This window comes from Ictidomys tridecemlineatus, chromosome 3 (genome assembly GCF_052094955.1).
Source record: "Ictidomys tridecemlineatus isolate mIctTri1 chromosome 3, mIctTri1.hap1, whole genome shotgun sequence".
NCBI lineage: Eukaryota > Metazoa > Chordata > Mammalia > Rodentia > Sciuridae > Ictidomys > Ictidomys tridecemlineatus.
Window position 1 is genome coordinate 144,236,814 of NC_135479.1, and position 15,544 is coordinate 144,252,357.

The 15,544-nt window shown below is 43.7% G+C and overlaps 1 protein-coding gene across 27 annotated transcripts in view; it reads right to left on the reverse strand.

Annotated features, from left to right (window-relative positions):
- The window catches only part of Kalrn (kalirin RhoGEF kinase), a 626,048-nt gene that overhangs the window by 404,000 nt on the left and 206,504 nt on the right, over positions 1-15,544 (reverse strand). For all 27 annotated transcript variants that reach the window (XM_078044068.1, XM_078044066.1, XM_078044074.1 and 24 more), the window contains exons 4-5: positions 13,550-13,742; positions 9,584-10,096 (exon numbers count right to left, since the gene is read on the reverse strand). In XM_078044068.1, coding sequence (XP_077900194.1) covers positions 9,584-10,096; positions 13,550-13,742 — 706 coding nt within the window. The remainder of the gene's footprint in view (positions 1-9,583; positions 10,097-13,549; positions 13,743-15,544) is intronic.

Sequence of the window (15,544 nt, forward strand, 5' to 3'; positions counted from 1 at the left end):
TCTCTCTGCCAGCAATAGACCTTGTGGCTAGTATCCATTAACAAGTTCCTTTTCAAGATCCCATCCTGGTTTCTTCAGTCACTTGGTCTCTATCTCACTTCCAAGTTCTGCTGCCACATGCTGCCCACTGTCCACTCTGGCATCCTTGTTGGGAATGAGGCATCCTGCTTTCCTTCCCTATCCCTACAAGAAAGCCTCCATTTTTTTTTTTTTTTTTTTTTTTAAGAAATAGTAATCACTGTGGTAAGGACTGGCTCTTGCCATCTTCCAATTTGCATTTTTCCTACTCTGGACTCTGCTTATCTAGATGCATGGGCAAACTCAAATCTGTCTATGCAAACTTACTGAGTTCTGATATACCAGATGCATTACACATTTAACATCTACATCTCACAGATAAACTGGTGCTCAGAGAGAATGAACTGGCCATGTTCACTCAGTTAGCAAGTGATCAAACTAAGATTCAAACCCAGGCCTCCCAGATTCCCAAGCCAGAGTTTTTTCTAGAAGCCTTGGCTGGGTTTTCTGGCCTGTGCTCTTTGCCCTCCATGGGAGGCCTGAGCTACACAGAGAGCTCTTCCTTTGCTCAGGCTAAGGAAGGAGCAGGAAGGCAAAGGGAGGCCCAGCAACAAGATCAGAGAAAACAGATGTTAAGAAAGGGTGGGTAAGTACAGGCAGGAACCAGAAAGGTCACAAATGGGAAAGGAAGCAGGAGAGTAGGGTAAAGGTGAAGAAAAGGAAGGAGACTGGTTTATTCAAAGAGAAACGCCCGGAAAGAAACTTTGAAGATGTTCCCAAACCTAAATAGAGACTCAGTTTCACTTTATGAATTGTGCTGGAATGAGCTTCATGCTTCAAAAAGATTACCTAAGACATTTTTCTATTTCTCCTTCTGGAGCAGAGCTGAAGAGCTGACATGCTTTTTTTTTTTTTTTCTTCTTCTCTCTTAAACCACCTTCTGCTCTCTCTCCTATCCACATTGACCTCCTTTTCTAGTCCTAACCCCAGCCCAGTAAGTAACAGAGACTTTGCTATCTTAACACACCCATGTTCCAACCACTGGAGTGGTTACTATTTCTAAACTACCTCTTTCTTTCAAGGTATCAAGAATTACATCATTGTCCCTACACTATCCCCCATCCAATGCCTGGAATAAGTGTAGAGGGACACGGTCCCCAGCAGCTGGCAAAGGAGGATCTGGTGGTATAGTCAACACACTGTCTATGAATGAGTCAGTCAATGTTCCTCAGTTCCTGCTCTGTGCCCCACCCCCACCACACACATATACACACACATTTTATCTCTGATCAGATTTTCCTTTCCATGCTCTATTCACAAGTGGAGGCTACCTAGGCAGACTCTTTACACATGTTACTTCGGGTATAGGTGCCCTCCAGCCTCCTGAGAGCATCGTGGGAGGAGCCATGCCTCCTCAACCTGAGCATTCCTTCCAACCCTTGCTCCATGCTGTTCTCCACACCCACACTCCTCAACCAGGCTGCTCATCTCAGGATCCAAATGGGACTGAATTGCAGACAAGGGAAAAAAGGAGAGGGAGAAAGGATGTAAGAGGGAGAAAAACAGCTTTGGGGGAAAACATTCACACATACAGCCTGCAGAACATTGTGACTTGGATTATTTTTGGAATCTAATGTTTCTAATGTTCAAGGGGAGGAAATGAGAAAAAGTAAGTAGAGATTCCCAGGACCAGCAGGCTGGAAATAATTCAGGACACTGTGTTCTGTGTCAGGGGGGCGGGGTATAGACACATTTCCTTGCCCTGAGCCCAGTCAACAGGAGGTGGAGCAGTTCAGTGGTTTCAGCCTCTGTAGGAGGCGGGAGGCCTGGAACAAGAGGGCACTAGAGCCTTTCTCCAAAAAAAGCAGGAAATTACAAGCTGCCCAGTAAAGACCTTGCCCTTCTGGCCTTTCCGAAGATCTCAGCTCTCTTTGAAGCCTCCCTCCCAACTAGAGAGGCTCAAGCAACTGAATCATGCTGAGACTTGGCATACCCCTCTGGAGGTCAGACCAGTTATGGCCCTAAACATCAGTGGCAAGGACACATGTCAGGGGTCCCCTATTCTCTGTTACACCACCAGACGCTTTAGCCACCTCCAGGGTTGCTGGCACTTGATGCTGTTTTTTTTTTTTTTGTTTTTTTTTTCTGCACAGCAAAGGCATGGTATATGTTGGGGAGAGAGAATAAGCACCAGCCTCAGAGGATCTACGTTCTAACACTGCCTCCCTAGCCCTCAACCTCACCAAATCTCAGCCGTGGTGTCCTTCCCATCTGCAAAATGATGTTCATATCCAAGCCCACCTGGCCTACCACATAAGTCAAATAAGAGACCCAAATAATGAACCACTAACTGGCAACTTTCGGGTGGGTCTCTGCTCTAAGTTAAAGTGTTCTACGTAAAAGGAAGGGCTGGACCAGAAAACCTCTTAAGGTCATGGGTGTGAGAACATTTTGGAAGCTGACATTCACAAACATATTATGTATTGTAACTTCTACAAAGGCTCTTCACTTTGACAAATGACTGTGGAATCGTGCTTACTGTTGGCTCATGGGCATGGGGGTTGGAGGTATGGGGAAGAAAAGAGACAGTGGGCCAGAGTTCAGTGCAAAAGGAGAGGCAGTGGAATCTCTCTACAACTGGCCCCACTGGTTCCAGTTACCCCAGGCAGGATGAGACTGAGCCCTGCTTCAGGCTCTGGGGAGTGAACAGAACTCTTAATACCTTGGAGGGAGAAAGCAGGAAACAGAGGTAGATACTTTGCTCAATGACAGGGACATCCTAGGGATGTCCTGAAATGCTAATGTGGCTAGCAGGACATACAGACCTCAAAAAACACAAAAGCACATATAGCCCTTAGCACAGTGGCCTTCTCCCTGCCATTGAGCCCTTCACCCAGTGGTCTCCTGTACCATATTTTTCTGGCAATTAACATTAAAGCATTATTTTGTTTGCACAGACTTCCAAGAACATAAAAACACATAGATGTATGCCTTAGATGATGGATTGTAGGAAGAATTTCTGGTCTGAAGTTTGCAAAGAAAAAGACAAATATGCTCTTAGCTATTAGCTGTAATGCAAAGCAGGTAACAAGTGTCTCAGATGTAGAAGGTGAATGCAAAGGTGCAATCACCTCCCCTGAGATGTTAGGAAGAATCACTTTCCTCTGTGGGTACATCAAGGACATTGTTTTTCCAGAGTCCTTTCCCTGTGGAGGCTCCCCACCCTCTGATGCTGACCATCAGGTGTGACCCCGGTTTGATCTATATGCTCTTCTCTGCTTTACCCAGGGACACTGCACAGCCTGGTGACCTGTGGGACCCCCATGAAACTACATCATAATTTCCAACTTCTCTTAAAAATCAATTCTTAATTTTGTTCCATTAGGGATAATTGAAAATTATTTGGAGCAAGTTCATTTAGAAGAGAGCATCAGTGACACTCTGCATGGTCTCAGCAGGCAGCAGTGACTGAAGAGTGAATCGTGACTGGAATAGTTCAGGGAGAAGGAAGGGAAGCCACCATGGAGGGAGCTGTTCTGCGGGGCCTGGCATCGTGCAGGGCACTGCACCTACATTACCCTGTTTCATTCTCTTAACAACCCTGGGCAGTAAGCCTGGTTTTGTTTGCTTGTTTGTTTTTAAGTAGAAAAGTACTTAAGAGATTATGGTTTTATTTTCTGAGAAAAATTTCTTATTTTTCACAACCTTCCAAGGAAACAATCCTAAGAAGACCATACTGAAGATAGTGGGGGAGAATAGAAAGCAAAAATTAGTGTACAATTGTTGAGCTGTAAAAGGGCTTAGATATTTATTTAGTGTAGCAAGTCTTAAAGGAGGAGGAATCAAGAAATGAGGTAGGGGGACTTCATCAAACTGCTCTGGAGATTCAGATAGGCTTCCTTAAAACTTAATATTCTTGGCTGGATGCAGTGGTGCACACCTGTAATCCTAGTGACTCAGGAGGCTGAGATAGGAGGATGGCAAGTTTGAGGCCAGCCCGGGCAACATAGCTAAGCCCTATCTCAAAAAAAAAAAAAAAAAAAATTAAAAAGGCTAAGAGTGTATCTCAGTGGTACAGTATCTCTGGGTTCTACTGAGAAGAAAGAAAAAAAAGTATATCACCATCACCTCCATTGCCACACTACAACTACCATTATCATGACCTTGGCCTCTCCACTTTGCCTGATGAAAGCTATTTTCACAAAGGAAGAATATGGCATGTGACAAGAGCTCAGTGTGGAAGCAGAAGTTAAAAACACCGAGTCAGTCCAAATTCTTTATCTTTGTTTTATTGGTAACATAATTGGAGATTAGCCGCTAAAGATGTGCCTAACTAAGGTCTACTAACTGATAAGTGTCACTCCAGGAGCAATTGTAAGCCCAGTCACAGTAGCTCCATTTCCAATGGCCATGGCACCAGGGATGTGAAAAGAGTCTTACTGTGCAAAAAGAAATATACAGGGAAGCATTTAAATATTAGATTCTCTAAGGGAGACTTCCTCATGGATGATGCAGGAAGAGGAGGCACAGCAGTCACAAGAGCCACAGTCCCCTCTGAGCATCTAAAACAAATAAGAGGTTTCATTTGGGCTGGATACCTGGACCATGGGAAAGTGGGCACCAAAATACTCTCTCAAACATACTGATGAAGATCTTGTCTTGGCATTTCCCAAGTCTGTGTTTATACAAGAAACGAATCAACATGCTGTATAAACAATGGTAAGCCTGATTCTAATATTGGAAACTCTACTGGGCAGCTCCGTTTGCTGTGCAGGGGATTCTCCCGTAGGAAATGGGAGTATCCTCCTTGCTTTGGCCTAAAAGCAGCCTTCTGGTGGACATCAGTATAGCCTCCTTTATTCAGACACCAAATGGACAAGGGTTTCCCCATCGGTTCAGTCTAGTTATACACTGGGGCTCTTCTGAGCTTGGCTACTTTCCTACAGACTGGAAAATGGGGGACCTTGCACCTGGATTAGACGGCCAACAGTGCAGAAGTGTCAGTATTTTCTGATGCTTCTCATTGGCATCAGCATGTAGATGGACATTGTGAGGTCACAGTGGCTATCATCAGATGACAAAGCCGAGATGAGATTTTGCAGTGTGTAGGAGGCAGACTTTTTGACTTCAAGGTCCCCTCCAGTTCTACCATCCTAAGATGACACACAAGGCATCCAGAAGGGGATACCAGGAAGGATCCTCCACAGTGTGCTCCACCCCACCCCCCGCCCCCGCCGGTTCCTGAAGACACATCTAGAGTGAGTCCACCTGATGTACTCCCCATTTACCACAGAGGACACTCCCGGGGAAGAGGCCTGTCCCTTCTGTTTGGTAATGGGCTGATTTCAGGAATGATACCTTCACTGTAGGGGTCCACTGCAGCTGTGGGTGTCCACTGTGGCTGTGAGACATGGCTGTGCACAGAACTGTCATCTGTGCCAGGCTAATGAGGAGTGACCCAGCCTGTGTTCTGTGAACACAGTGGAGGGCAGGCGCATTAGTTATAGACTAGAGGGTACTGGGTCGAGGCAGCAGTGGTTCATTTTAAAACATCATGTGTTACTTGGATCATCTCTGTATTACCCAGCACTCCCACAGATTGCTCATTAAAGCTTCCCTGTCACTCCTTAGCTGTGATGTTCCCTCCTCTCTCGGGACTCCCAAACACAGGGGCTATGTCTAGGACAGCACAGGGTGTACAGCACAAATAAATGAGCTTCATGCAAAAAGAAACGAGTAGGTATGGCTATGCCTGTTACCTTAACAGTGGTGATGGTTTTGGAGGCAAGGGGTATGTTCATGTCCAAGCTCATCAATGTGTATGCCCTAAATATATGCAGCTTATATCAACTAGACCTCAATAAATTTGTTTTAAAATGTAATAATTAAATGAGCATTTGTGTCCACCCCCTTTATTAAATAACAACCTGCCCTGGAACAGAAACTCTGGTATACATATCTTTTTCCAAGTGACTTTTTTGAATTCATAAAGCTGTTCACCATTATTAAGTGAATGCTTTGTGACTTATCTGTAAGATAGAATCCCTTCTCCCTGGATGTTCAATTGGGAGAGAACATGGCTTCTTCTCCACCTCCTCTAGATTGGAAATGCAGGGGGTTGCCACAGGGGTTAGGAATGTGGTGAGAAGTGGCTCTATGCCCCAAGGTGGCTCTATGCCCCAAGTTGGCTCTATGCCCCAAGTTCAGTTGGCACCAGCCCATTGCACCAGCCCTGGGGACAAGCTGTCACCCCACAGAACCAGAGGAGAGACTCTGACCCACCCCCATCACAAAAATGAAAGCTGAGCAGTCACTAGACTCCTCTGGTTGCCAAGAGCTTCCCAGATCTGGAGTTAGAGGCCTCACTGACCAGCCAGCATGCCTCCCACCAAAAGGAGACTGAGATGCAGCTCATGCAGTAACTATTTCCTCAGCCCTTGTTTAGATGTGGATGTGCACTCAGTCCTGACTCCAAACCATCACCCGCCTGACCCCTTTCCAAAAACACCAAATAAGTCAAAGGCCAAGGCACTTAGCTCTGCATAGATATTTTAAATTAATCTGGAAACAACTTAAAAGGACTGCTTTTCTCCCCAGCCCCACACCCAGCACATTTTCTGTGGCAGCTGGGTCAAGCTTGAGCAGCATTTTCACCACTGACTCAATGTCAAAATATTCCCAGGCTGCCCTCTTCCCATCATCCTTCCCACTCCCTCTGTTTTGGTTTTAATATTCTGTCTCCCTCCCACTCTTGTGCATGCACATGTGTGCACACACACACACTTCTTTATAAGGTATGAGCACACCCTAGACCAAGGATTCTAAACTTGGAGTCCACAGACAGAATTCAGGAATTGTGTACTTAGATGGGGAAAAATTTATTTTCATTAACTTCTAGCTGAATTATCTAGTATTCCCTTCCAGCATAAGCCCACAATAGTATTAGCCATACCACTCCTGACACCAATAGAAATACACACGTTTCCACATCACATCAGGGTGGCTCCCCTGAAATAGACTTAGGCTTATCACTATGTCAAATTTTTGATAGCTATTAGACTTCAAGTAGATCTTATTATTTAGCCTGTTAATTAAGTAGTAGTACATGTCACTGTTATTTTTAAAATTTTTAATAACTACATTTTAAATAATTGTTTTCTATATTTTCACTAATATTATTCTGAGAAGGAATCCATAAGATTCAACAGAACAAAAAGGTTCATGGCTGATAAAGGTTCAGAACCCCTGCTGAAAAGTGAGCATTAAAGGTGGGATTTGAACTCTTCTCTAGAATCATCAAGGCATGGATCAGGAGACTGAAGGGCTAAGAGTGGTATTCAGGTAACATGAGGCAGGTTCTGGGAGCAGAGGGACAGTAGGGTTACTAGATAAGAGCCTAGGTGGGCTTTGGAAACAGACTACCGGTGCTATCCAGTCAGAAGTGTGTGTTTGGGAAAACCATGCCATCTGAGTTTCTATTTCTTCATCTATAAAATAGGAAAAATAATGTACTACACAATTCTTGTGAGCATGAATTGAGAAGATACATGTCTGAGAACAATGACTGCTCAGTCGAATGGAAGGGAAGCTCTCCCTACCCAAGGACTTCTGAGGCTAAAGGATTGTTCTAAAAGGGCAGCCCTCCCTACCCAAGGACTTCTGATGCTGCTTATTTTGTTTCTGAGATTGGTATCATCTCTGTCCCAGGCAGGCTTCAAATGTACTTGAGATTCAGGGATACTCTGAAGGACCCCAAATCTAGCAGCACTTCTACATAAACCAAAGTCTTCTATTCCCCTCCTGTCTCTGGCTCACTGAAACAGACACCAATGCGAAGCTGCAAAGCTTGCCTACCCCAAGGAGAATAGATCTCTAGTAAAAAGGAAGTATTTCAAACCTCCGCAGCATTGGCCATAGGTGTCAAGTACCTGCTTCTGGTTTCACAGCAACTGGCTCCTGACCTGTCTTCTTGTCATTCAGTAAAGTGCATAGATAGATTCCACAACCCAAGCTGCCCCTCCCAAGCAGAACAGGCCACTGGGCAAGGAGCCCCGAGGAAGGTCAGGGAAACTCCTTTACATGGCTCTTTCAAAAACTTGTTCAAGTGAAATTAAAAATTTCTGTTATAGAAAGGGATCTGTGTTCTTTTAAAAACTACATATAATTTATGAACACAAGAAAATCAATATAAGATTAGAAAGCACAAAATTTATACAGAGAAATTAACTATAAACATGCTCTATGGATCTCAAGACTATTAACATTGTCATAGATTTCTTCCTGTTATATGTAAGTTAGGATTGTAATTATATGGGAAGTTTTATATCTTGATTTTATCAGTTTAAAATACCTATAGAGGGTTTAGGGATGTAGCTCAGTGGTTGAGTACCTGCTGGGGTAACCCACAAGGCACTGGGTTCCATCCCTAGCACTGCTGAAATAAGTAAATGAAAATCAATCAATATGTAATCTTTTAAAAATCTAAATAAAATAAAATACCTAGAGATTTTTCAATATGGATCCTTAAAAGACACAAAAGCATTGTATCAGATACTGTTTGTAAAATTCATAAGTTACTGAGAGATGCTATGGTATTCCTAAGAACAGGATGGTGCAATAACTATAAGTCACACCCAGAAAACTGATAGAAGAGAGCCTGTTTTACTCTTCTTAAAGGGTATTCAATAGGAAACTCTTCTTTCTCCTCTTTAGCTTGAAGAGAAGGTATTTTTGTGTCCTCAGCAAAGACACACTAGATGCCATTTTCTTTTTCACTTTCTCGTATCTTATTTTTTCCTGATAAGGGGAAAGCTTTGAAAATTCGATGTTAGGAAAATGGTGTCTTACTTGAGAAAGTGCTCCAGAAAGAAGAGGTGTGGACAGAGAAGCTGGCGACTGGGGGCTGAGCAGGTACTGGATGCACATCAGGTCTGCCATTGCAGGCAGAAGATCAAAGAAGGTTAGCTTCCCTATGTGTCAAGACAGCACCACCTGCCTCACAGCGAATGAAGGATTGTGGAGATTAAATAAGACTCCACATGTGAATGTGCTTTGTAAGTAGCAAAGTACATTGCAGGACAATAGTCACTAATTAATGTTACAGTGGCCACTGCTAGTATTGTTTTTGCTGCTCAGCAGGCTTGAACCATCAATTGCAGGCATGCAGAGGGGCAGTGTCTAACAGTGGGTAAGAGCATGGACTCTGCAGCCAGACTGCACTTCAGAGCTTGGGGAATTAACTCTCAGTTTCTTCACCTGTAAAATGGGATAATGTTAATCAACCTACCTCTAGGAGTTTTGAGAGGATTAAAAGGAATTAACACAGTGCTTAGAACAGCACCTGGCACATAATACAAGGGTAAACCCTACGAATAATCAGTGATCAATGGCCAAATATAACATAAAAATAAATTTACACCAGCTAAAACTAATAGGCACATTTTTAAAAAAGATTTCAACAAAATTTCTCCCGTCATTAATCGGAGGTGGATCAGCAACCTTCATCAATTTGCCTAAGCAGCTATGCCCCAGCGCACTACAGCTTGGGCTTGGCCTCCCTTCCTACCTTCTCTGCATCCTGCTCGAAGAGTCGTAGCTGGAAGCACTGGTCCAGCTTGAGCTTGCGCACGTGCCACATCTGGTGCAGGTGCTGCCGGGTGGAGTGCAGCTTATCCAGGAGGCTGGTGATCTTGGGCACGAGGCTCTGGAAGTCGGCACTGCCAGGGATACAGTTGCGCCCTGAGAAGCCGTCACTGCAGCGGATGCACTGCAGCAGCCGCTGCCCCTCCCGGTCCAGCTCCTCCACAGGGGCCTTCAGCACCTTTTTCTTGAGCTGCGTGTGCTCGTCAATGAGCCGCCGAGAGCCCTCCACGTCCACTGGGAACTCCTTCCGGGCAAGCATCTCCTGCAGGTCTTCAAGGCGCGAGAGCAGGTGGACCGCGCTGTTGAAGAACTCCTCCAGGGAGAGCCGCAGCTCAATCCACTCCTCGTGGTTGTAGTCCAAGGAGCCATCAAATTCCTCCGTGAGCTGGGAGGGGTCCACCAGCTTTGTGAGGCCCTCCACAGACACCATGCTCGTCTGGAAGAGGCAGACACAGAGTGGGAGTCTCAGTGATGTGGGAAGATGTGGGGAACAGGGAAGACCAGGGCAGAAATAGGCAGGAAGAGGGAAAGGCAAGGGGAAAGGACTAGGTAAGTTCACATAACAATGACCACAGCCTGCCTAGGAAGAGGCAAGTGGGAAACTGTGGGGCCCACCCTTAAGGAGCCACAGGATCAGCCAGGGTCAGTGGTTTCACCTGACAGCAGACTGCCTCAATAAGCCTTTCTACCTGCCTACATTGACATCTAAAGAAAGCCTACCTTAGTGTCTCTTCCTCTTCCCTCCTCTCCACCCTGAGTCTACCATATCAGGGCTTCAGATACTAGAAGCAAAAGCTGGAAGGAATATTGACCTCATGTGTGGGGGGTCAGTTTTCTATAGCTGTAAGACCCAGGCCTGTGCGGCCAGGGCAATATCATGGCTGGGTTAAGCAATGTGAGTCAGTACTTGGTACTTGGATTGCAAAGATTTCATAGTCCATTTTCCTGCATCAGGCTGGGGTCAGCTTTGAGGCTTTCCCTGTCAGACTGGCACAGTGAACAAAACGAGGGCTGGGCAACAGAGGAGAGGTTCCAGGCACTGAGTTTTCTATGTGATTCCTATAAGCTTTTGGAGAACAGAGTGGAGAATGTTTGTTTCAAGGAAGCAGAGTGTCCCCAGCAAATCACAGTGCAGGTAGCCACCCAGTCATCAGTACATATCTTTTCCTTCCCATAAAGCTTTGGACTTTGCTGCCCTCTGGCAAAGAGGCTATAAAAGAAATATCTGGGTTTGGAGTTCCCTATACTTACTAACTACGTGATGAGGCAAACTATTTAAGCCTCCAGAGCCTCAGTCTCCTCTCTAATGGAGAAAAAATCAGGTTGAGAAGCCTAATCCGAAACCCAAAATTGAAATGGATTTTGGAGCATTCTGGATTTCAGATTTTTAGATTAAGGAGGCTCAAACAGTAAAGTCTATGCAAATATTCCAAAATCTGAAAAACTCTGGAATCTGAAGCACTTCTGGTCCCAAGCATTTCAGATAAGGGGTACTCAACCTGTACTACTTTCCCCATAGAACTTGTTGGGATTAAGTGTGTCAGTATAAACTCACAGGTGTGGAGTACCTGCTCCAGGCCCATTGGCATTCACCATGATGATCTGATGGCTTCATCATGGCTTGAACCTGTGAAAGTAGTTTGTCTCTGTCTTGCTATTCTCTGAGCATTTTCTCTTCTTCCTTTTCCCTCTATCTACCTCCTAAGACACAGGAAGGAGCTACCATAGGAAGGAGGGCTGCTCTGGAATAGTGCTTCTCAAACCTGACTGCTCATTATAATTCCCTGAGAAGGAGTTTGAGGAAACAAACAACTTACCCCTAGAAATTCTTATTTAATTGTACTAGAGCTTGGGCAGGGTGGTTTTTTTAAAGCTTCTTGATTCTAATGTGCAGTCAGAATTACAAACCCTGCTACTCTAGATAGTGGCTATTCAAAGCATGGCCTTTGGACCAGCAGCACTGGTATCACTTGGGCTTTTCAGAAATGCAGAATCTCAGGGCCTGCTCCAAACCTACTTGGTCTTGAAGTAGCAAGATCCCTAGAGGATTTGTGTTCATTAAGCTTTGAGAAACCCTATTCTAGAGGACTTTTCCCTTTGAATTTACCACTCCCAGGAAATCCCCATGATTATACTCACCAGTTATTCATTAAGTATCTGCTGTTGAACAATGCTGTACTCTCATCCCTGTATGTCTTGTTGGCTCAGTCTGTGGTAGGAATTCATTTTTTGCTGTTTCTAAGATAGCATTTACAATTATTTTCCTGAATGAGAAGTCCTGAGCTATCTTGTCCTGTATCTTTTCTTTAGGAGGCAGAGACAAGTTTGCTGAATTTAGGGTGAAGAAGTTATAGGTGATGGGAGGTGTAGGGCAGCTACACTGAGCAAAAATTTCAAAACTTCCTGAAAATAATCTTTTGCAGGATTGGGGGACATGTACTGGGGATTGAAATCATGGGCACTCGAGCAGTGAGCCACATCTCCAGCCCTATTTTGTATTTTATTTAGAGTCTCACTGAGTTGCTTAGAGCCTCACTTTTGCTGAGGCTGGCTTTGAATTTGCGAACCACCTGCCTCAGCCTCTGGAGCCATGGGGATTACAGGCATGTGCCAGTGCACCCAGCTGAAAAGAATTATTTTCAGTCTCTTCAGTTTATAAATTTATAAGCTTATTGTTAGCACCTCTGTATAAACAACCCAAAAATATTAAAAGCATTTCCTTACTGGACTCCTAGCATTAAGTAAGGTGCTGGGAGACTATGGTAGTAACTGTTTTTTATACCCAGACAAACTTCTTTCTATTTACAGAGAGTGAGAACTTCCTCAGTCAAGTGTCAGGATATTGTGCTCAAACTGCAGCCAACTGGGGCCACCACCCCACATATAGGTACTCCCACTTCTGGGGACAACAGTCTGGAATGGGAAATGGCTGAAAGAGTAAAAGTAGTGATGCCTTTACAACCTGCATGTGCACATATGTACACACTTCATCTCCTTACAGATGAGAACCAGCATTTTAAATGGGAACAGCTCAAATTTGGCTGGAACAAGGATGTTTAAATCTTTGATTTAATCTGATGTGTTGTTATTAACAATTCTTTGTAACAATGTTTTCCCTGATTATAGAAGTAATGTACAATACAATCCTTAAAAAAAAATGAAGAAAATAAAAATCACCCATTATCCAGCTACCTAGAATAGACCACTGCTAAATATTTTCACACATCTCAGTATTCTCCATAGTTAGAAAACAAATTCCAAATTACACAGCCCATAGTGTTTTATAACCTGGAACATTTTGTGATATTTTCTAATTAATATTTTAATGGTTTCATAATATTTGTGTATTAATATTGCCAAAATTAGGTTGGGCTACAAACTATATATGCATGCATATAGTAATTTATTGTATATGTAGATATGTGTGTATGTACATATTCATTCATGTAAAATACTATGATGAACGTCTTTGTAGACAATTTTTGGTTGTAATTTTAATAAGCTTTTTCACCTTTTTGTTTAGCCTTTTACTATTGTCATGTATGTAAGAAATTTTTTAAAAAGAATCTTTTCCTAGAGGAAGAATTACTAGATCAACCAACATAAACTTGTGACAGCTTTTGACACAAATTGCAACACTGCTCTTATTCCAGTGTCATGCCACCACCATGGGATTGTCCTATAATGCTGTACCCTTGGCACCATCTCTTGAACCTCTTGTTCCTACCCAGCCAGGCTCCATCTGATAAGGCCAAGGAGGCCAAGGAATCCTGAATTCTCAGCCCTTGACATCTTGGATATTGTAGGGTAATTGGAAAAGGAGAAGTGAGAAAAGAGTGAGTGGCAGAGCGGAGGGAAGGGGGGTAGGTAGAAAAGAAGTCAGGCTTACCTCAAAGATGAATTTGGAGCTGCCAAAGTTGGTCTTCTGTTTCTGCCAGAAGTTGTCGGGTTTGATGATGAGGGCCACATGGATCTCAGCTGGAAAGGCTTCCTGTAGTGTTTTGAGGAGGGGCTTGATGAGGTCCCACTTGGAGCCCCGCATGTCGATGATGACGGTGAAGCCACGTTTGCACACGTCCTCACTGTGGGGAGGTCAGAGGTCAGGCATGGTCACTCTGGGCACCTGAGACTACCTGAGTCCTCAGGTAGACATGGCACAGAAGTGCAGGCCTGTAATCTCAACAACTCAGGAGGCTGAGGCAAAAGGATGGTAAGTTCAAGACCAGCCTCAGCAACTTAGACTCTCAGCAACTTAGTGAGACCTTGTCTCACAATAAAAAATTAAAAGGATTGGGGATGTAACACAGTGGTAAAGCATCCCTAGTTTCAATCCCCAGTACCAAAAATAAATGAATAAATGAATGAATGAATGAATAGCACATAGACAAAAAGCACCTGGGAACCTGCATTCTTACAGCCTTCCAACCTCATACTGGGTCTCTGACCCAGCTCAAAATGTACTGCCTCCAAAAACCTTTCTAAACTAATCCCACTGACCAATGGTCCTGACATTCAGCCTTCTGCCTGCACTTAGCAAATAATAGCCTTCCTTAGAGTCCATTTCCTTGTTGGGATGTCTATCATTTTGGTATTCATATTCAATTTTATTTCCCTTTTAATTTGTCTCCTTTTCCTTCCTAGGATGAATCATGTTTTCTCCATTTGCATTCAAATTCTCTAAAGACAGAGACACTGCTGACCCTTAAATCTGAGATGGAACATCCTCAGCAGGAATGCTCTTCTTCCTGGTGTGTCCACCTCTGTAGAAGACACGACTACTCTTCACTGCTGAAGACAAACTGGGTCACAGAATCCTTTTCTATCAAGGGCTCTAGGATGGTTCCGCCAATTGATTAGGGACAGCACACAAACTACTGATAACATGTATTTGCCATCACTGTTATTTAAGAATGTATTACTTGTGGTTCAAAATACATGTCAACTTTACAAAACCAGATTTCTAAGTCATTACAACCACTCAGAGAGCAAGGTTGGGGCTGAACGGGTGGATGCTGAGCTGCTTCTTTGTCTCTTGTTCCCCTACTGCAAGACTTGGGCATGAAAATGTGCAGTTTTAGGATTTGGGGTGGGGATGTGACTCTCAAAATTCAGGCCAGCTGAAGTGACAGGGACCATCTTGAAAACCAAGACAGAAGCAGACTAAGTATGTCAAGATGTTGCTCTGTAACATATCCAGTAGCAAAGTTTATTTAAATACTTAAACTCTGACTATAGCTCCTGAAAACAGAAAGCAGAAAATGAAGCTCAAAAGAGCTATCATATCTCACTTTGGGAAGAAAGTCTATGTTTTGGTAATTAGGGAGTTTTCCTTCTCTTATTTCTGGTTTACTTAACATACCTATTTAATTTGTAAGTCCAAGTAGACTTTGGTGAATTCACATTTCACATAAGTACTAGTGTAGTATTTCCTTGGGGTCTTTCATCTAATTCCCTATTTCCTAGATGGTGCTTGTTTAAACCGCTATGTCTCTTACGTGTACCTCAGATGTGCCCACCACATAACAGTGGTCAATAGCCACTAGGGATAACACTATAGTTGGAGGATTTAAGCCACAAAAGGGGACAAAAACTTCTTTTCAGCCTTCATTAGTTAATCTCAACCAGTAACAATAATAGAAGAGAGTTTATGTTTTGATTTTATAAAATAAATGGATAGGTTGCAGCTCGTTTAACTGTCGATCTCTCTCTCTTTCTCTCTCTCTCTCTCTCTCTCACACACACACACACACACACACACACACACACACACACACACACACACGCGCTCTAGCTCTCAGTTAGGAAATGCCCCAGGTGCTGGGATTCTCTCTAGTGGAGAGGAAAGCTGAGACTTTGTTTCTCCCCAAATTCTGCATCCCAAAGG